Source organism: Impatiens glandulifera, chromosome 5 (genome assembly GCF_907164915.1).
Source record: "Impatiens glandulifera chromosome 5, dImpGla2.1, whole genome shotgun sequence".
Taxonomy (NCBI): Eukaryota; Viridiplantae; Streptophyta; class Magnoliopsida; order Ericales; family Balsaminaceae; genus Impatiens; species Impatiens glandulifera.
The window spans coordinates 924,871-945,309 of NC_061866.1; the positions used below are offsets into that span (position 1 = coordinate 924,871).

The 20,439-nt window shown below is 33.3% G+C and overlaps 2 protein-coding genes across 2 annotated transcripts; one reads left to right on the forward strand and one right to left on the reverse strand.

Annotated features, from left to right (window-relative positions):
• Positions 1–621: 621 nt before the first annotated feature.
• Positions 622–3,143, forward strand: LOC124938856. Its single transcript, XM_047479380.1, has 3 exons — positions 622–825; positions 921–1,366; positions 1,557–3,143. Exons 1-3 carry the CDS (start codon positions 760–762, stop codon positions 2,824–2,826), a joined length of 1,782 nt encoding a protein of 593 aa, XP_047335336.1. The 5' UTR covers positions 622–759; the 3' UTR covers positions 2,827–3,143.
• A 6,853-nt stretch (positions 3,144–9,996) lies between these two features.
• Positions 9,997–15,888, reverse strand: LOC124938141 (BRCT domain-containing protein At4g02110-like). Its single transcript, XM_047478517.1, has 10 exons — positions 15,711–15,888; positions 15,539–15,628; positions 15,346–15,450; positions 15,160–15,261; positions 14,993–15,077; positions 14,519–14,588; positions 14,370–14,414; positions 11,499–14,294; positions 10,869–11,085; positions 9,997–10,792 (listed from the first exon to the last, which is right to left on the reverse strand). The coding sequence occupies exons 1-10, from the start codon at positions 15,807–15,809 to the stop codon at positions 10,244–10,246; spliced, it is 4,158 nt and encodes a 1,385-aa protein (XP_047334473.1). The 5' UTR covers positions 15,810–15,888; the 3' UTR covers positions 9,997–10,243.
• Positions 15,889–20,439: the final 4,551 nt, after the last annotated feature.

The following is a 20,439-nucleotide window of genomic DNA, read 5'->3' on the forward strand; positions in this document are numbered from 1 at the left end:
AAAATCTCTCAGCGATAATCGAATTGAATTTTCCCGTTTGAGGCAATTTTTCTCTGGTTTAATCGGTAGTTAAACGTAGATGATATTTGTGTCTTCCGCCCTGACTCACTTCGATCTCACCCCATTTCTGCCCGAACACTATAAACATAATTAAATCTATAAAATCACTAATATATTTATTTATTCACTATATTTTATAAGATTTTAAATTATTAAAAAATTTAATTATAAAATTTAACTATATAAATATTTTTAAAAAAATATATGGTATAAACGGTGTCCCCGCGGGGATTCTTTGAAATCGAACTAGACATGAATATGGTAAAAATTCAACTTATTCGAATAAGTTTAATTATTCAAATAAGTTTAATTGTTTTAATAATAAAAAATTAAATGATTGAGTAAGTAAAGTTATTGTAAAAGTTTACTCAAGTATGACTACTTATCTAAAATTATAAGGTGAATTAAATTAAGCCTAATTTATTTTTGAATAAATTGAATCAAACTCAGCTTAACAATTTTGATAAAATAAGATGAATCAAACAAGCCCTTTCTTCTCTACACCACACTTGAGCCTCATCCCCTTTTCCTCTCATTTATAAGCCTCCCCCATTCTTCTCTCTCTGTATTCCCTTCTCTCTCTTTCTCTCTCTGGTTCTTTCCGGCCAGAGAAGTTAAATGTCTTCAAAGACAGTCTGGTTCATACATTCATGAGCAAAGCTGTCTGAAGATCATTTTTTTGTTCTCTCAACAACAACAATGGCGTCTTCTTCTCCACCTCCCTCAATAGGAGAAAAGAAACACTGGTGGTTCAGAAATCGAAAGGTAACTATTCTCTCTATTCCCTTCCCTTTCCTTCAATTCAATTCAATTCAATTCAAACATTCATTCATTCATTCATTCACTCTATCAAACAACAGATCGTGGAGAAATACGTCAAGGACGCGCGATTCCTAATCGCAACCCAAGAACAGAACGAGATTGCTTCAGCATTGAATCTCCTCGACGCCGCTCTAGCTCTCTCTCCTCGCTATGAACCAGCACTCGAACTCAAAGCCAAATCTCTTCTCTGTCTCCGTCGCTTCAAAGATGTGGCTAACATGCTTCAAGATTACATTCCCAGTCTAAAACTCTCCTCCGACGATTCTTCCTCCTCCACTTCTTCCCTCTCGTCAGATGGATCCACCTCTCAACCACTATCCAAAGAACAGGTCAAGCTTCTATCTTCCTCCGGCGGCAATTCTCCAGAAACCAATTCCCCGGTTTCCTCATCATCCTCGTCGTTCAAGTGTTTCTCTGTTTCTGATTTGAAGAAGAAGGTCATGGCGGGTCTGTGTAAAAACTGCGATAAGGAAGGACAATGGAGGTAAATTTCTCAATCATGTTCCATTTTTTTTCCGATTAGAATCGGTGATTTGGCGTACAATCTACGCCACGTTAACTCGATGATCGATGACAGAGTGGAATTGTATTTATTACTTGCCTTGTTGGTGGGTGGGTAAATACAGATACTACGAAAGTACCATATTTGTTAATTAATTTCTGTAATTACACAGGTACCTAGTTTTGGGTCAAGCATGTTGCCATCTGGGTCTAATGGAGGACGCCATGCTTCTCCTTCAAACCGGAAAACGCCTAGCCACAGACGCCTTCCGCCGCGAGAGTATTTGCTGGTCTGATGACAGTTTTTCACTCTCATCATTACCCATATCGGCTGAAACATCAAACCAGCCGGCCACCCCACCAAGAACAGAATCGGAGAGCATATCCCATCTTCTCGGTCACGTCAAGCTCCTTATCCGCCGTAAAACCGCAGCAATCGCGGCCCTAGACGCCGGTCTTCACACAGAAGCAATTAGACACTTTTCCAAAATCGTCGACAGCCGACGAGGCGCCCCGCAAGGATTCCTCGCAGAGTGTTACGTTAATCGCGCCTCTGCATTCAAATTCGTTGGACGTATCGCCGAGTCGATCGCCGATTGTAACCGTACACTCGCGCTTGATCCAAGCTGCATTGAAGCACTTAGCATCAGAGCTTCACTATTCGAGACAATCCGATGCTTACCCGATTCTCTTCACGATCTTGAACATTTGAAATTGTTGTACAGTTCGATTCTCCGTGAAAGAAAACAATCAGGTCCGGCATGGAAACGGCAAACAGTACGATACAGAGAAATTCCCGGAAAACTCTGTTCTTTAACAGCGAAAATTCAGGAACTAAAACAGAGAGTTGCATCAGGGGAAATCGGAGGTAATGTTGATTACTACGCATTGATTGGGCTGAGAAGGGGATGTTCTCGGTCGGAGCTTCAAAGGGCTCACTTGCTTCTCACAATAAAACACAAACCTGATAAATCGATTTGTTTCATGGACCGGTGTGAGTTTGCTGATGAGAGTGATGTGGATTCAATTAGGGATAGAGCAAAACTGTCGACTTTATTGCTTTTCAGGTTGATTCAGAAGGGTTACACTTTTCTAATGAAGTCAATAATGGAGGAAGAAGCTGTTGAGAAGCAGAGGATGAAGACGGCAGCAGCATTACAAGCTGCTTCCGTTCAAATCCAGCAAACCCAACAAACCCAGAATCTGAAAACAGAATTGGAGAAGAAGATCATTGTCCAGACAACATCTTCATTGAACAAATTGTCGCCGCCGCCGGAATGTTCAAGTTCAAAACGAACAGACAGCAAAACCTCAACGGCTGCTCAATCTTCTTCGGTGTTTCAAGGGGTTTTCTGTAGAGACCTAGCGACGGTCGGTAATCTTCTTTCTCAGGCAGGATTTAATCGTCCTATTACGGTAAAGTATGAAGCTTTAAGCTGTTAAAGATGATGATGATGATGATTTGAATAAGTTAGATGGGTATTGGCTACCGGCGGAAGAATCTGCCGGCGGTGTATAGCTTTCGCCGGGAAAATTTTGTTATTCACTTTCTCTCTCTAGCCAGCCTACGTGTACAGAACCAATGTCTAAAATTTGTCATTTCAGGGTTTCTATGTTATTTTAATCTCTTAAATAATTAATTAGTTCTGAAGTATGTTTTAAAAAGTCTTGTTGAGCTCATAAATCAATATGTTTCAAGACATTATTAGAATTAAATTGTTCTAAAATTTCTGTAATAAATATTGGTTTTTGTAAGAGCTCATTTAATATTGAGTTTTTTTTACCCAAAATCTATATATCAAATTTTATTTTTCAAACAATCAAAAGCAAATATCAAACAAGAATTGAGACCACAAATAGACACCTCAAAAGTTGAGCAATAAGACATCTGCCCTAAATAATGTCTCAAGGAAAATATATAGCATACAAAAATAAAACATATAAATGATATAGACAAGAAGCCCAATCTCACTAACAACAACTTTATAACTTTTAATAAATTATTTGTGTATATCAAATGTAATCATTACATATTTTGTAACTAAATAATCATTAATATTGACTTATCCCTTAATTTGGGATCAAATATTTGGATCCCTATTTTATTTGATTGGTGACTATTTGTGATATGATAGCTAAAAATATTAAAAGCTGTTTTTTAGGGAGAATATGTTTGGGGATAAAGTTCTTTAAATTATTATATTGTTTATACAATTATTCCTTGAGTAACTTTATCATTTTTTTCTTTTAATTAGAGGTATAATTTAGATGCTCTAAATCCCAATTACAATTAGGATACACACAAAAATATATATTAAAAAAAGACATTTATTAAAAAAGGAGTTTTTTAGATTATTTTAAATAACTTTATTATATTTAAATTATTTTATAAAAATAGTTATTTGAGAAAAATATACCATGGCACTATACATATATAATCAAACTATTTCTTTAAAAAATATTAATTATAATTAAAAAATTAATTAATGAAAATGGAAAACAAATTAAAACTTAAAAATCTCATTTTTCAGGCCATTTTAGAATAAATTTTTATTTATTTTTATTTACCATCTATTTTCAAATTTTGCTTATCATATAATTTTAATTAAGCCAAGATTGATAAGTGATTTAATACAGATTATTTTGATAATTTAATCATTTGAATGATCAACCATATTACTATAATATGACATTTGATTTATTAAAAACGAAATCTATCATTTGAGCTAACTTACATTATTACAAATAATTCAGTAACATCAAACAAACTATCATAATTTATACTCTTTTTCTATTCAAAATAAAAATATTTTATTTAACAAAATTAATCATGATTCAAGCACATATTCGTTTGTAAACGTAATTAATTAAGCTGAAATTTCACACAATTGTATTTTTTACCAATTAAAAAAAATCAATGCAAAATTTAATTATTCTGTAAATTAAATTAAAATAAATTTATATTTAACAAAAAAAAAAACATAATTTCCAAATGAATTCATAAAGTTAATATATTTCAAAGGCTTTTAATTTGTTTATTTATGGGATTGAAATGTTCACCCAATTCATTTATTAATAGAGTTAAAATGTGACACATCATTCTCTACACATTTTTTTCAAAAAAAAATATTTGAAAATTTTTAATCCGAATAAGATCAGATGAAGAAATGGACGGGGACTTAAGAGAAGAAATGAATAAATTCAGCCTTCTTTTTATAAAAATAATTTATGATATTATGAAGCATTATGATCTGACATAATTAGGTAATTTTTCTTGTTTTGATCTTAAAATAAGAAAAAAATAAATGAAAATCTGCCAAAAGATAAGTTATGGGAGCAGTCTGATCAGATGCTCAAAAGAAAGCTCTCTTCTTCTTCCCTCCCCCATATCCAAATCTGACAATAATATTCCTCTTTCACTTTCAATTATTATCAATCCTTATCCTTTCAAACTTTTCTTTTTAATAATTATTTACCAATATTCTTAATCATTAATCATTAATTACATCTTAAGGGCTTGAGTGAGTGAGGAATTGGGTTTTTGGTTTTGTTTGGCTTTTTTTTTTTTAAATTCTTGTTTGAGTAAAAGTGACAAAAAATTGGTTTTTATTTGTTTTTTTGGATCAAAATACCTTATCTCTCTAAATTTTTATTTAATAATTAATTTATATTAAAAAAAATAAAAAATAATTTTGATATTTTAAGAGATAAATAAATGAATTAAATTGATAAAAAAAACATTCATTAAATTAGTTTACATCAAATAATGCATTTTTATATTTATTCAACATTTTAGAAAATAATTAGAAGTGTGTGGCATTGAAAAATGGATTAGATGAATACCATGTGACTATATATTAATTACACATGATGCTCTTTTTAAATATAGTTTATTTATATATCCATAAATAAACTTTATTAACCATCTTTAATATATTTAAAATTCTTATTTGGTTAGATATTATTCTAATAGGTTAGTTTGATTCGGTTTATAAGTTTGAATATGATGTAATTGTTTGTGTAATAATTAATAAGTGGTTACAATAATTTAATAAATAAGTACTATTTATAAATAAAATCAAACACATATGAGTTTAGTGAACAAAAATGAATAATTTAAAAGGATTAAATATATTAAACACATAACTAAATAATATCAAACTTATCAAAATGTTTAACAAATAACCTCATCCAACAAGTCCAATAAATTAGGTCAAATAACTTCAAATTCTCATCAACAATAACTTTATTATTTTTTCATATAAAATTTAAATATTAACCAAACAAACAAAATCCAGTTTTTTTATAAATAAGCCAGGATTTAGTAAACAAAATATATTTTCTCTCAAAAACTTTAACATCATATTTATATATATATTAAATATTTTGATTATTATGAAGAAATATTGTTTTGACATAATTACATGATCTTAATTTGTGATCTACAATTCCATACTTGAATTAAAATTTTCTCCATATCTCTTTGATCATTTTTGTAAACAGATTTTAATTTTATATACCACAACATTCTATTGTAATTATGATCCAGATATATATATATTTTGTATTCCTATTTCAAAAAATTATTGAGAACAAAGTCTGTTTTAGGATTTACAAAAAGTGATGCGATTCGTTTAAATCTAAGTTCAACATTGAGTTATGGATTCTTTTAACGATTTTAATTTCCCATACATGATTAGATTAAAGAGTGTCAAGAGAAGATTGAGAATGATGACATTAATTTGATAAATGGCTCTTGAAAAAATCATCAACAATCTCATGATCTGTTATATATAAGAAATATTTAAGATGCATGATCAACAACTCATCCACCTAACATGACTGTTAATGTAAAATTTATTGCAAATCTTTTTAAATGATCTTTTTTTCTTTTTCTGCCCTGCACAGCACAGTTAATTACTGCTGCTACCCTGTCTGTATACATTTTTACTATTTTCTGTAAACAAATTAAAGTGAAACATTATGGCAAGAAAAAAAGTGTGTTTAATTTGTCTTCTTTGGATTCCCATTCCATGGTACGTACAGTACAGAGCATTCAATATAGGCCTCTCTTGCTTTGCTTTCCGTGACAATTTTATTATTATTAAATTTACTACCAAACTTCTCACTTGTTAAAATCAAATCATTTTTACATATGAGATCATTTACCTGGTAGTCATTGTTTTATGAGAGTCACAAATTAAGCATATATAAACTCAAGTAGTGAATTGAACATCTCAAATAATTATATATTTGTTTTTAAAAAATTTAAAAAGTTAGTACAATCTCTCAGATTGTGATTATAAAAAAGTTTTAGTTATTGTATGAAAAAACTCAAACGGTGCTATATATAGTGATCACTTAATAGATGAGGGGTATTAGTTATTGAAATTATTTAAATACTAAGGTCTTTGGAATAAACAAATGCAAATGCAAAAGTATAAGTTTTATTATATATTATTAGTATTTTAAATGAGAATCATTTTATAGAAAAGTCTAGTTCGAAAAACTCTATAGAAAACATAAATAAAGTATAGTACTCAAAATGAGGAGGATAGACAAATTATAAAATGGATGCAATGAAAATAACTCATATTTTTTTTTTTAAATGAATCATGCAATTATAGTATGAAATAAATAGTCGTTTAAATATAACGACAAAAACATCACATTTGTAAAATAAAATCACACAAATAATGCAAAATTAACGTGTGCGAGATCTTCTAAAAGGGCAATGAGCTCTCCGACTGAATTTGTCAGTTTCCCACATCGAACCTCATATAATGTTAGGATGATTATAACATTGTGAATGATTTGCAACGTTCGTTTGAGATTGTTAAAAGTTCTGCGATTTCTCTTTAACCAGATTACCTACCCAAAAATAATGGGAATATAACTCCATTGTTTCAGGCCCGCAAATCTAGATGCCTCAATCTACGTTTCCCAACACGCACCAATGGTTCCTGGCATAACCCAATGAATATCAGTAATACTCCAAATACTAGTGACACCCTTACAATGTAAAAAGAGATGAGGGGTCATCTCCACATCCTTAAAACACAAACGAGATTGACTAACTAAGATAAGATCATTGCGCATACATCTATCATCAGTTAGAATACCAACGTGGATCGTACTCCACCCGAAAAAAGAGATTTTAGTGAGAATATTAGACTCCCATAATTTCTCTCAGAACAACTCAGTTAAAACGACTATATCAAATAGATAATAACAATGTCTCACATCAAACTTATACAAATTTCTCCATCGCATCATATCCTGTTCAGCGGAGACACAATTTTGTTGACCAATATTGATAACAATTTATTATGAGAATATTTTTTCTCAAATGATAACCTACTTCTATATTTGATACGATGCACTTTGTGAGAGCTGAATGTGCCTCTCTACAAATAAAAATAACTCATCAGTTTCTTTATAAGAATAAACCTTATAATAATTAATAATTTGAATTATTAATTAGTGAAAATAAAATAATAAAAATAATAATAATAATAATAAAAAGCAACTTTATGGGTAGCAGAGATTTTGGAGTTGTCATGTACTGAGTTTGGAGATTTGAAAAAAAAAATAAGAAAAAAAATTTGACAGATTGTTGAATTTAGGAAACTGCCTTGCTGGGTCTTGTCTCTTTGTTTTAGGTCAAATTTTTCTTTCTTTGGTAGGGTGTGATCTCATCCATATTCACATTATACCTTCCTCTATTGTGATTCTTATTTCTATTTCATTGCCCCTTAGCTGGATTCATTTTGTATTTTACTAATAATTCAATTTGCAATCATTTTTCCTTTTTTTTTCTTCATTATACAACCATTTCAAATTTAATGGTTGAAAGTGGACTCTTTGACCTTCCTCTGGGTAATTAATATCATTGAACTAAAAAATTTACTTTTATTTTTATTTTTATTTTTATTTTCTTACTGTTGTTACAGTTGGATGACGTGGCCCACAAGGATTTTTTTTCTTCTCTAAACAGTGGTGCAGTTTTGTGTACAATAATTGGTCATTGGAAATTGAGCCATCGGATTTGTGGGTCTCAGCGGGGTCAAGAACTGATGAATGCCTAATTCATTAATTGTCTATATATCACATTTTAATTTATTTATTTATTTATTTGAATAAATTGAATGTTCATTTGAATTTATTATTGGAGACACAAAAGTAGAACCAAAATGTATTTATTTGTTGAATATATAACCAAATATAGATTTTTTATAGGATAAACTAATACATTATGAACTAATTAATTGAACCCAATATTTTTTTTAACTATAAGAGAATAAAGTGATAGTATAATTAGAAACATATTTTATTTTGTGTTTTAGTTATAATGTCTAGCCCATGGATTTACTTTGCTGGGCTTGCTTAACCATAAGACAGGCCTTATTTTATGTGCAAGCTTCTATTTATATTGGGTTATTTAAATAATTTACTATAATTAAGTTTTAACAATTGAATTATAATATATAATATAAGTATAATAAGTGTAATGTTTATATATATATATATTTAACTAAGTTCAAATATTTTTTATAAATGATTTTGTTTGAAATTATTTTTTATATATTTATTTTTATTTAAAATTAATTATTATATATATATATATTTAACTAAGTTTAAATATTTTTTATAAATGATTTTGTTTGAAAATATTTTTTATATATTTATTTTTATTTAAAATTAATTATTTTATATTTGTTTTTATTTAAAATATTTAGGCTCTTACGAACCTTACAAAATGAAAATGAAAAACCTAATTACTCTAAACAATTTTTATTTTATGGTTAGAAATTTAAATCATAACTAATTTAAAATCATTTATCGGCTAAGGTTACAACTAGGTTATTTCTCAGATTGATTTTTTTTTTTTTGAAAAAAAATGGAATAATGGGACAACGGATTAAGTATGTAGCCCGCAAACACACTTAATCATTTAACCAGACGCAAAATTTGTTGTCTGACGGGCTCGAACCCAAAAACTTAGGGTTGGTATCTATCTCTTTTTGCCGCAAGACTAGGTTATTTCTCAAATTTAGATTAGAGCTTATTTTGACTAATAAACTTATTTTGTTTTCAAATCAAATTATATACCTTCTCACTCTTAATTTATTCTCAAGAAAGGGATACCCGCCTTTTAGTGTAAGTCATTTAGTTGGACGATTCAAACATATTAGGTACGATATCAAATTTTATATTTCAAAATCTCTATCGTACTATTTATAATAAATATATAATTATTTGACATTTTTCTTTTCTTCAATATCAATATTATTTAGTTTTAAAGTTATTTTGGGCACAACACAATTACAAATATTTAAATATATCACCTTAGTCTGCAACATTTTTGTCTAGAAATGGATTATAGTTTATACGTTGTCGTTTGAAAATAAAGTTATCTCAAGACGAAAGTGGAAATTTTGTCCGCAATAAAATTTAGAAAAATATAAAAATGAATATACCACGTATTCAAATCAACTTTAACATTATACATTTCAGACCAAACCAGTTGCAACCCTAATCTTAATAATTGTTAATAAAAAGACATTTGAAATTACATATTTTTAAACTTACTTTGGAAATTACATATTGATAATTTTAGTTACTACTTAACATCATAAGGGTATGAATGTGTAGAAGATAAACAACACACTACTACACTACAAGTAAGCAGACTTATTAGATTCCTTCAACTTTATTCTACACTACCAAGTACCCATGAAAACATCATCATAGGATGGATATATAAACTAAGCAACTACTACTAACCTAATAATACACATTACAATCAACATAACACACTACTTCCAAAACTAAACAAACCTATTCAATAGAAATTCCTTCATTTCCTCCCTTTCTTTTTTCCCTTTCCCTTCCCGATACTCGCAGTTTTGCAACAATTATCGCAGAACCAATCATCTTCCGGTACACTCTCAAGCGGAGGATCGCAGCATTCAAGATGCATCCCAACCCCACATCCAACAGTCCCCTTTTCATCGCCACATATCAACATCTCCTCTCCTCTGTCACGACATCCGCACACCTGGCAGGCCATGTCATCTTCTCCTTCTGGAGTTCTTGGCTCCTCCAGTACCATCCTCTCTTCTGACATCATCGCCAGCTTTTTAAAAGACCTCTCTGCCCATATTTGAGTGTTGTACTGCACATGCCTATCTAGAGAGTAACCACTCTTGCACACATACTCCACCAAGTAATCAGCCGCAATGCACGGAATCTCGTGCTCGATGAACTCCTGTACCCAGATATCGACACGTGGCATCCCTGGACTGATCACTGCAAAGTCAACTCCTGATTTGATGAAACGGTTGTAAGGGGGAGCTGTAGCCAATAATTCCCCGTCTCCAGCTTTAATTGCTCGTTTTAAAGTTTCCTGGAAAACATCCAATAAAACAACTTAGTATTAGAGCAAAGTAACTCAGAAAAATAAAAATAAAATGAGAACGCACCAATGACGGTGTGATGCATTGACCATATATGACAACACGCATTCCATAGAAGGCTCCATGACCGGTTCGCTCCCTCAACAATCGCCACTTCCTTGGAGCTTCCATGTTGATTGCTCCATCTTCACTCAGACCTTTCTTGTGCCATTCGTAAGCTTTCTCTTCTAGAAACCTTCCTGCCTCGTTACTAGCCGATAAATAATCAGTCTTCAAAATCCACCTGCATTTGATTGTTCAGCAAATTATGTTATAGAATTGTAAAAACATATCTTGGCCCTCTACTGCATTTTAATTGAATGGTTGATGATGGGATAATGTGTTATTTATATCAAATAAATCCCTTCAACAGACCCAATATCAATCATTTATCCATCAAATTATTCCTACTTGATTCTTTAAAATATTCAGCCGTTATTTGATGTAGGATTATTTGACATTAGAGTATAAATATATAAAGAAGAGGATATTTGGTTAATTATATAAATGAAGATTGTGAGTAGACTATTAATCAGATGGTTGATTATTTGAGAATAATTTCAAAGAATACCACATCAAACAAGGCCCAAGATCATTTACCCAAATAAACCATTTTTACAGGATAAAATTAGCAAATCAACCAAACCTCTAACATACCTTCCTGAAGCAGCAGCAGCAAAGAATTTTTCTGTTCGTCGTAATGGGTCTGGAACAATGAAGTGTGTTGCCTGATAAGACCACTGATGAGAATCTCTGCAGACTTTTCCCTTCAAACGCCTAATAACCTGTTTAAACTCTTTCCTTTGAAGCCTATGTCCAGCTAGGATGAAACATGTGGCTTCATTTCTTGCGGCTACTGAAGGTGTTGTTTCATGTAGCTTTGGAGTCACTTCACCTACATGCTGCACATTCTCACTAGTATTTTTCTTCCCAACACTAGGCCTGTTCTCCTTGTCTACTACTAGCTTTGGAACAGATTTATCCTTTTTACACAAATTGGGACGTTTGACCTTCACCTTTTCATCGTTCTTTTCACTCTGTGCCATTTTTTCATGACTATCATCATTTGGTTTCTTTCTAGAATATTTGGGACGTTCTACCTTTACCTCTTCTATCATTTCATCGTCTTTTCCACTTTCTGACATCTTCTCATGGCGATCATCTTTGGGTTTCTTTCTAGAAGAATTGAGACGTTTTACCTTCACCCCTTCTATTGTTTCATCCTTCTTTTCACTTTCCGTCGCCTTGTCATGGCTATCATCATTGGGTTTCTTTCTAGAAGAATTGACACGTTTTACCTTCACCCCTTCTATCGTTTCATCCTTCTTTTCACTTTCTGCCGGCTTGTCATGGCTATCATCGTTGGATTTTTTTCTAGAAGAGTTGGGACGTTTTACCTTCACCTTTTCTATCGTTTCATGGTTCTTTCCACTTTCTGCCATCTTGTCATAGCTATCATCGATTGGTTTCATTCTAGAAGCATTAGGGGTTTTTACCTTCACCCCTTCTACCATTTCTTCCTTCTTTTCACTTTCTGCAGTCTTTTCATGGATATCATCATTTGGTTTCTTTCTAGAAGCATTGGAATTTTTTACCTTCACCTTTTCTATCGTTTCGTGGTTCTTTTCTCTTTCTGCCATCTTGTCATGGCTATCATAGTTAGGATTCTTTCTAGAAGAATTGGGACGTCTTAACTTCACCCCTTCTATCGTTTCATCCTTCTTTTCATTTTCTGCCATCTTTTCATGGATATCATCATTTGGTTTCTTTCTAGACGAATTGGGACATTTTACCTCCACTTCTTCAAAAGGTTCATCGTCTTTTTCACTTTCTGCCATCTTGTCATGTCTATCATCGATGAATTTCTTTCTAGCAGAATTGGGACGTTTTACCTTCACCCCATCTATCGTTTCATCCTTCTTTTCACTTTTTGATATCATGTCATGACTGTCATCTTTTGGTTTCTTCGTTTTGGGCAAAGAATGGACAAGCTTATTTGACATTTTCCCCAATGTGCGTTTCTTTGATTTGGCATCTTTGATTTTTGATACCCTATGCTCATTTTGAGGAAGAGTCTCTTCCTCATCAGCCACCATTATAGGATCAGCTGCAAGTTCAACCCAATGCTTATCTTGCACTTTCCCAACTTCAATCTCATTTTCTTCATTCATGTCTGGAGCCTCGGTTTCAGCGTCGAAGTAACCATTCTCAACATCATCGCCATTTGTTTCGGCAACATTTGTTTCAACTGCTGCTGATTTCATTTCAACTTCGCGAGAATATTTCTTTGACATCTCTTCTTCAGCAACTGAACTCCTTAACTGTGCGGTGCCCCGACTTGAGTGCAGAGAACCTTTCTGGTGTTCAGTGCTATAAGGAGTAAATTTGGACCTAGAACCCAAACATTTTTTTGCAGGCATTTCTTTTCTTGTCTTTGAAAGTGAATTATCATTGCCACATTTCAGCAACTCCGTGTTCAAACTGTCCTTTAACATTCCACTATCACTTGTTGATGCCAATTTGTTCCCCAGCTCTTCATCAAAGAGACTAACATTTCCAGAAGGTGGTTGAGGTGATCTCGTAATTTGAGCTTTAATCGCAGAGGAAACACCACTGTTTGTCATAAAAGAACAATCGTAATTATCTTCAGGTCCTAATCCTCCAAACCGACACTGCAGTGATGGCTCAAGGATGTGTTCTTTCCAATTCGGACTTGCCTTCTGTAGTTTAGAACTATTGCAAGGGAGGTCTGATGTTCTCTTCTTGGGCAAAATTCCAGCTTGTTTATCTTCATAGTATAACTCATCATTACTACCATTATTCAGAGTTTTCATTGAAGAGCCATAGGGAGACCTCTGTGCATTGTTGGAAGTTGGGGATTTATCAAATGCTGCTATTGAAGACATAAAAGTCGCATCTTGATTAACTGGTTCTTTACTCCGAAGAAATTGGCTAGGAGAGGTTTTATTTGATAAGCCTTCGCATGTGGCTAATATTGCGCCATTAGCTTTCTGTGCATTTATCACCCTTTTATTAGCACTTGTAGGAGTAACAGTTCTAGAAACATCCTGCTTGGATAGCGGAGACTGAATGATTCTTATAGGAGTGATGGTTCTAGAAACATCTGGCTTGGATAGTGGAGACTGATTGTTCCTTATAGGAGTAACGGTTTTAGAAACATCCTGCTTGGATAGTGGAGATAGATTGTTCCTTATAGGAGTAACGGCTTTAGAAACATCCTGCTTGGATAGTGGAGACGGATTGTTCCTTATAGGAGTAATGGTTTTAGAAACATCCTGCTTGGATAGTGGAGACCGATTGGTAGTAAGAGTTTCAACGTATGTTGTATGACTTCCACCAATCTTCAGTTGGCTATTATGTTCATTATTATTGTCATTTGCTACATCTTCGTCCGAATCTTTAGCTTCAACATCCATTTCCATCTCATGACCACTGAGAATAAACAAAAGAATGAGACAAAAATAACCAAATATCATAAAGAACTCAGATGCCAATAGTTATCATTACCTTTTAGCATAGTCAGACTCTGGAAGGATTTCCCAAGCTGACAAACTGTAACAATGCAGAAAGTATAATTTAGTGATTTTCATAATGATGTCAACAACTACAAGAGTCGTGTTCTTCGAAAGCAAGCAACCAGGACAATAGCAACATACCAGTCTTCTAACCACCGATGGTTAACAAGCTTTATCTTCGTTATTTTTTTGGCAAGCTCATACTTCTCTCCTATTAATGTGAGAAAAGAAAGGAAGTGATTCTCAACAAGACTGCTAATGATTTTAGTGTTTGTTTGATGTAAGATTCTTTTGACTTTTGTGGGGAACAACAACTAGTATAGACAGTTAAGTATGGCATCCATATCTATCGTTTCTATTCAGTTTCTGAATCACAAAGCTAACCTTAAATAAACTGCCATAACTTTAGTTGAGAGATGTAAGGGAAAGGAAGAGATAAAAACAAAGATAAATATAACTGTTTTCCAAAATAATGCAACAGAAAATAGATTCTTAGAGAACTGATGTAAATGTCCATAGAATAACTCAAACAAAGGTGGGAACATTTAGGCCAAAAGAACTAAGGGTTGTTGTTCCAATCTAGGATTCATCAATCAAAAAGAAAACCCCACATACCTTCAAACTTGTAGCATACAAGATGAGTGATTTTGCTTGCTACCAATGGTTTTGAGAATTGAGCCCCAATTAGCCCAACCATCGTCTGGAACAACAAAACAATGCAAACAACTATTGAAGCCATCTCAATTCAACTGTAAGTAAATGGGAAAAAAACAATTACACACCATAATATCATCTCTATCTTGACGTTGATATCCAGTTAAGCATACAGTAAGAGATTTTGCACCCGGTATTCCATTCAGATCTCTGAGAGGTCTGTACATAATCTGTAAAAATGAAACTTTGGCACTAAGAAAACATAACTGTGGTTAACCCATAATAAAAAAAAAAATGTGATAGAAGAAACTGACAGCAGTGGGATCAACAGGCATGCCAATATCATAACTGTGGTTAACCCATAATCCTGTCACCAATATCTTCCCATCAGACCGTGCCGCTAGGCAAATTGGATCATCCTGTTTGCAGATAGAGATTTAGGCCAAAGAAGTTGAAAAGAATAAAATTTCCCCAAGTCAGGTGAAAGAAAAACTAGAACCCACATACGTATACAATTTTGTCTACAATGACATGAGTGCAGTTAGAACTGTACTGGCCAGCATCAATTCCACCGCCTTCAATAAGCTTCGTTCGAACCTTAATAACCAAGAAGGTAATCAAAACTCAGAACAATAATTAAAGATGAATAAATAAGAGATAGAGATAGAGAGGGAGAAACCTTTTGGGCATTGAGAGGATCGAACCCAGAAAGGAAAAATCGGACTCCTGCGAAAGCAGCGGACTGATATTCGTATTCTTTTTTAGTACTTCCCAGCATTGAAAAGATCCAAACTCTACGAACTATGGAGAGTTAAATCAAGCGAAGTATTTCTTGAAGAAGATGAAGAGGTTGAAGAAGATGAAACTTGCTGAGGAAGAAGATGAAAATGGGGAAAATGGGAGATGAAAGGGAGGGGTATAATAGTCAATGAAATGGAGGGATAAGTTTTGATTTCGGTGTATTTGGCGCCTTAGACGGTGGGTGAAAATAAAACGTCGTGGGCTTTGCATGAAGACATAATGGGCTGGCTCAATTCGAGACCCAGGTCATCTAAAAAAACAAAATCTATTAAATTTTAATTTTAGTGTTTGAATATAAAATATATCTATATAATTATTTTTTTTAAATATTAGAAAAAAAAATAGTTGTACCTCACAAGTCCCAACATTCGTATTAATTTTAGAAAATCTTAAAATGCTAAGTTTCCAAATCTATCTCTATAATAATAATGCTTAACATAATTGGTTAGTGGTGGCATGTACATGCCTTTCGTATTGATTAGCTTTCAAAATAACAAACAAACAAAAAATTGTATCTAGCAGGTTTTGAAAAGCCATTTCTATCGAGAAATGAAAGAGAATTTGAAAGATGAAATGATGTGACGTAATTTGATTGACTGAAATTTTCTCTTTCTTCCATCTCTTCATATTTATCATTTTTCAACCAATGTGATTGACACGTCATTTTTTCTTTCATTCATTCTCCCAAATTCCCTCCACACTATAAATTTATAATTTTAATTAGTTTCTTTCACTTAAGATACATGAGGAAAGGATGCAAGCTTAACAAAGTGTGGTGGCTATCTCGAAGGGGGCGGCTATTAACTGGTCGTACGTTTTGTTCTCAACTTTGACCATGATGGCGGTGATGTCGAAGAAGCAAAGTGTGGGCTTCTCTGTTCAATTTAGCTGGGTTCTTGAGCACCTGCAGGTGAACGTGGACAAGGACGCCAACATTCATGTCAACAGGATGATGACCTGCAACACTGTTAGGAATTACATCTTACGAATGAAGGTGATTAAAGAAACCAAATACACCACATATGTCCCACGGTCGAGTGGTCAGTCGACCACTCTGTCCAAACGCCCTGGTGCCTCCAATCGTCAAACCCCTACAAATAGGAGAAAGTTGAAGGTGCAGAAGTCGACTGCCAGTTCCACCAGTCAGAAGCGTGTTTTTGTCGGAGAAACCGCTGAGGTTGCCTCCGTTGCTAAGAAGGACAGACTAGCGGAAGCTCCTGCTACAGAGTTACGTCCATTGGTAGCCTCTGTTTTACCTTCGGACGCAGCGTCTGCTGAGAAATAAACTGAAGAACCAGCGTCTACCGAGCCTGCTGGCCAGACTGCTGATAGTCCTGCTGCAGAGGCTACTCCCAAGGTAACCTTTGAATATGTTCTGGCCGTAGTGCCTACTCAAGTTCCTGTTGTGGAACCGATTGCTGAGCCGACTACTGAGTCAGTTGGTGTTGTTGAAGAAAGACCTGCAGGGGAATTTGTTGTCTCCCCTACAACACCAGTGGTTGCTAATAGGGTTAGCATAATTTGGGTTTACCCAAACCCCAAATATTAATTTGGGTAAGTTTATTTGGGTTGGGTTGGGTTGAGTTTAATTTGGGTTGGGTTAGTGTTACCCATATTACCCAAATTATATAAATTTAATTTAATTCTCTATTATTAATTAAATATAAACTAATCATCTTCCAACTTCAAGTCGAACATGTTTTTGACATTCTAACATGTTTTTTACACGTTTAGCACATTTAACATGTTTTTGACATTTCAACACGTTTTCACGCTTATAACACGTTTTCACGTTTTTGACACGTTTAACACGTTTTTGACGTGTTTAACACGTTTTTGTCACGTTTAACATATTTTTGACAAATTTAACACGTTTTTGGCACGTTTAACACGTTTTTGATATATTTAACACGTTTTTGACAAGTTTAACACGGTTTTCAAGTTTTTGGCACATTTAATACATTTTTAATATGTTTAACACGTTTTCACACGTTTAACATGTTTTTCACGTTTTTGATATGTTTAACATGTTTTTGACATGTTTAACACGTTTTTTCACATATTAAACACGTTTTTCACATTTTTGGTATGTTTAACACGTTTTTGACATGTTGAACATATTTTAGTTGTTCTTGGCTCATTTAACACATTTAACACGTTTTTCACGTTTTTGGCACATTTAACACGTTTTTGACATTTTAATACGTTTAACATGTTTTTGCACATTTAACATATTTTTGACATGTTTAACATGTTTTTTGCACGTTAACATATTTTGACAAGTTTTAACACGTTTAACATGTTTTTGGCATATTTAACACGTTTTTCACGTTATTGGAACGATTAACATGTTTTTCACATTTTGGCACGTTAATCGTGTGAAAAATGTATTAAACGTGTCAAAATGTGAGAAACATGTTAAACATGTCAAAAACATGTTAAACGTGTCAAAATGTGCCAAAAATGTGGAAAACGTGTTAAACATGTGTTAAACATGCCAAAAATATAAAAAAAAAACATGTTAAACATATTAAAAACATGTTAAATGTATCAAAAACGTGAAAAACATGTAAAATGTGTCAAAAACATGAAAATGTGTCAAAATGTGTTAAATGTGTCATAATCGTGAAAAATGTGTCAAACGTGTCAAAAAGTGTTAAACATGCCAAAATATAAAAAAACGTGTTTAACGTGTCAAAAACTTGTTAAATGTGTCAAAACGTGTTAAACATGCTAAAAACGTGAAAAATGTTAAACGTATAAAAAATGTGAGAAACATGTTACCCGTGTCAAAAATATGAGAAAATGTTAAATGTACCGAAACGTGTTGAACGTGTCAAAAACGTGAAAAACATAGAAAACGTAAGAAACATGGAAAATGTGTAAAAACGTGTTAAATATGTCAAAAACGTGAAAAACGTGTTACATATATTAAAAACATGTTAAACGTGTCCTATGAAAAACGTGAAAAAACATGTTAAACGTGTCAAAAATGTGAAAAACATGTCAAAATGTGTTAAATGAGTCATAATCGTGAAAAACGCGTCAAACGTGTTAAACATGCCAAAAATATGAAAAAACGTGTTCAACGTGTCAAAAACTTGTTAAATGTGTCAAAACGTGTTAAACGTGTTAAAAACGTGGAAAACTTGTTAAACATGTCAAAATATGAGAAACGTGTCAAAACGTAAAAAATATGGAAAATGTAAAAAACGTGTTAAATATGTCAAAAACGTGTTAAACAGATAAAAATGTGTTAAATGAGTCAAATACATGCTCAGTAAAAAAATAAAAAATATAATTTGGGTTACCCAACTCATATTAGTAAATAATATGGGTTGGGTTATGAGTTGGGTACATTTAATTTGGGTTGAATATGGGTTGGGTAATATGGGTTGAGTTTACCCATTTGCTCACCCCTAGTTGTTGAAGCTATTGGTTAGGGTGTTGATCCTATTGTTGTTCAGATATAGGATTCTATTGCCAAGGAGCAAGCTGCTTCTCCTGCTAAGCCGACTACCATCTTTGTTGTAGATCAATCTAATGTTGCAACTCCTAAGGCAGCAAATTCCACTCCAGCCGTCTCTCCAGCGGCTATCTTAAGACATGTTCAAGCTGGGAAGGGTATCGTCTTAAAGGAACTTGTCCCCACTACCAAGCCTGCCGAAGTTGTAGGAAAGGGCAAAGACCTTTCAGTCGTCATCCTCGAACCTCTCTCTGAAGTCAAGCATTCTATCGAACTCATCCTCGAGGAGGTTGAGTTTGCTGCTTCAGATATACTTGAGCTCTTTGATAAGTGGAGAAATATAAGGCTCCACCAAAGGTTTGATGAAGTTATCCAAGGCGATGATCTTGTTGAGCAGTGGGAGTCGCTGCACAGTATGGAGAAATCTGTCCTCGTTTGGACCTATACCATAATTGTTCACAAGGCTCTCAAGAGAAGAGAGTTTGTTGCTGCAATAACCAGAGGGCGTGCGTTGTTCCCAATTCTTCGCGAAAGGGAGACAAGTTACAACCCTTTGGAGAAAACGAGAGAAGTAGATGGCAAAGTTAACTACTGTCTACAATCAATCTTGGACTCCTACAGTTCAACAGCCCTGTGCTTTCTTCATGGTACGGAATCATCCAAGATTGATGAACTTTGAAAGAAGGCATCAATGGCTGAGCTTAACAGCCCAAATGTCGAGGAGCAACTGACGTTTGCTGAAAAATTGCAACCTCTTTCTCCAAAGAAGCAGTCGTCTGTTATCGAGCAGTTGTCTGTTGAGGAGAAGACGTCTGCTGAGGAGAAGTTTTTGAATGGATAAGAAACTTAAACCCTTAGGAACATGTCTTTCCTTTCCGAGACATAGAGCGAAGAGAGATTCTCATTTTAGAGAAAATTCGAAAAGACGAGAGTTGAGAGAGAATGACGACATAAACAATGTACAAATATTGCCTCCTAAAATAATTATTTATTTTAAATTCGTACAATGTGCCCGTGTATGAACTTTAGAAAATAATTGGCTCGGGATTTAAAAATATATTATAAAATGTGAGTGATAAGTGAGTGTCTAAAAATCTGAATCAACATAAAGCTAATAATTAACTCAAGAATTTAACCACAA

What these genes read in the sequence shown, in the direction of transcription:
- LOC124938856 (XM_047479380.1), top strand. Translation starts at nt 760, where the DNA reads ATGGCGTCTTCTTCTCCACCTCCCTCAATAGGAGAAAAGAAACACTGG. An exon ending in GGTGGTTCAGAAATCGAAAG is followed by an intron (nt 826 to 920) that starts GTAACTATTCTC and finishes ATCAAACAACAG; the next exon opens with ATCGTGGAGAAATACGTCAA. An exon ending in GATAAGGAAGGACAATGGAG is followed by an intron (nt 1,367 to 1,556) that starts GTAAATTTCTCA and finishes GTAATTACACAG; the next exon opens with GTACCTAGTTTTGGGTCAAG.
- LOC124938141 (XM_047478517.1), bottom strand. Translation starts at nt 15,809, where the DNA reads ATGCTGGGAAGTACTAAAAAAGAATACGAATATCAGTCCGCTGCTTTC. An exon ending in GCTGCTGCTGCTTCAGGAAG is followed by an intron (nt 11,086 to 11,498) that starts GTATGTTAGAGG and finishes AATCAAATGCAG; the next exon opens with GTGGATTTTGAAGACTGATT. An exon ending in AATGCATCACACCGTCATTG is followed by an intron (nt 10,793 to 10,868) that starts GTGCGTTCTCAT and finishes GATGTTTTCCAG; the next exon opens with GAAACTTTAAAACGAGCAAT.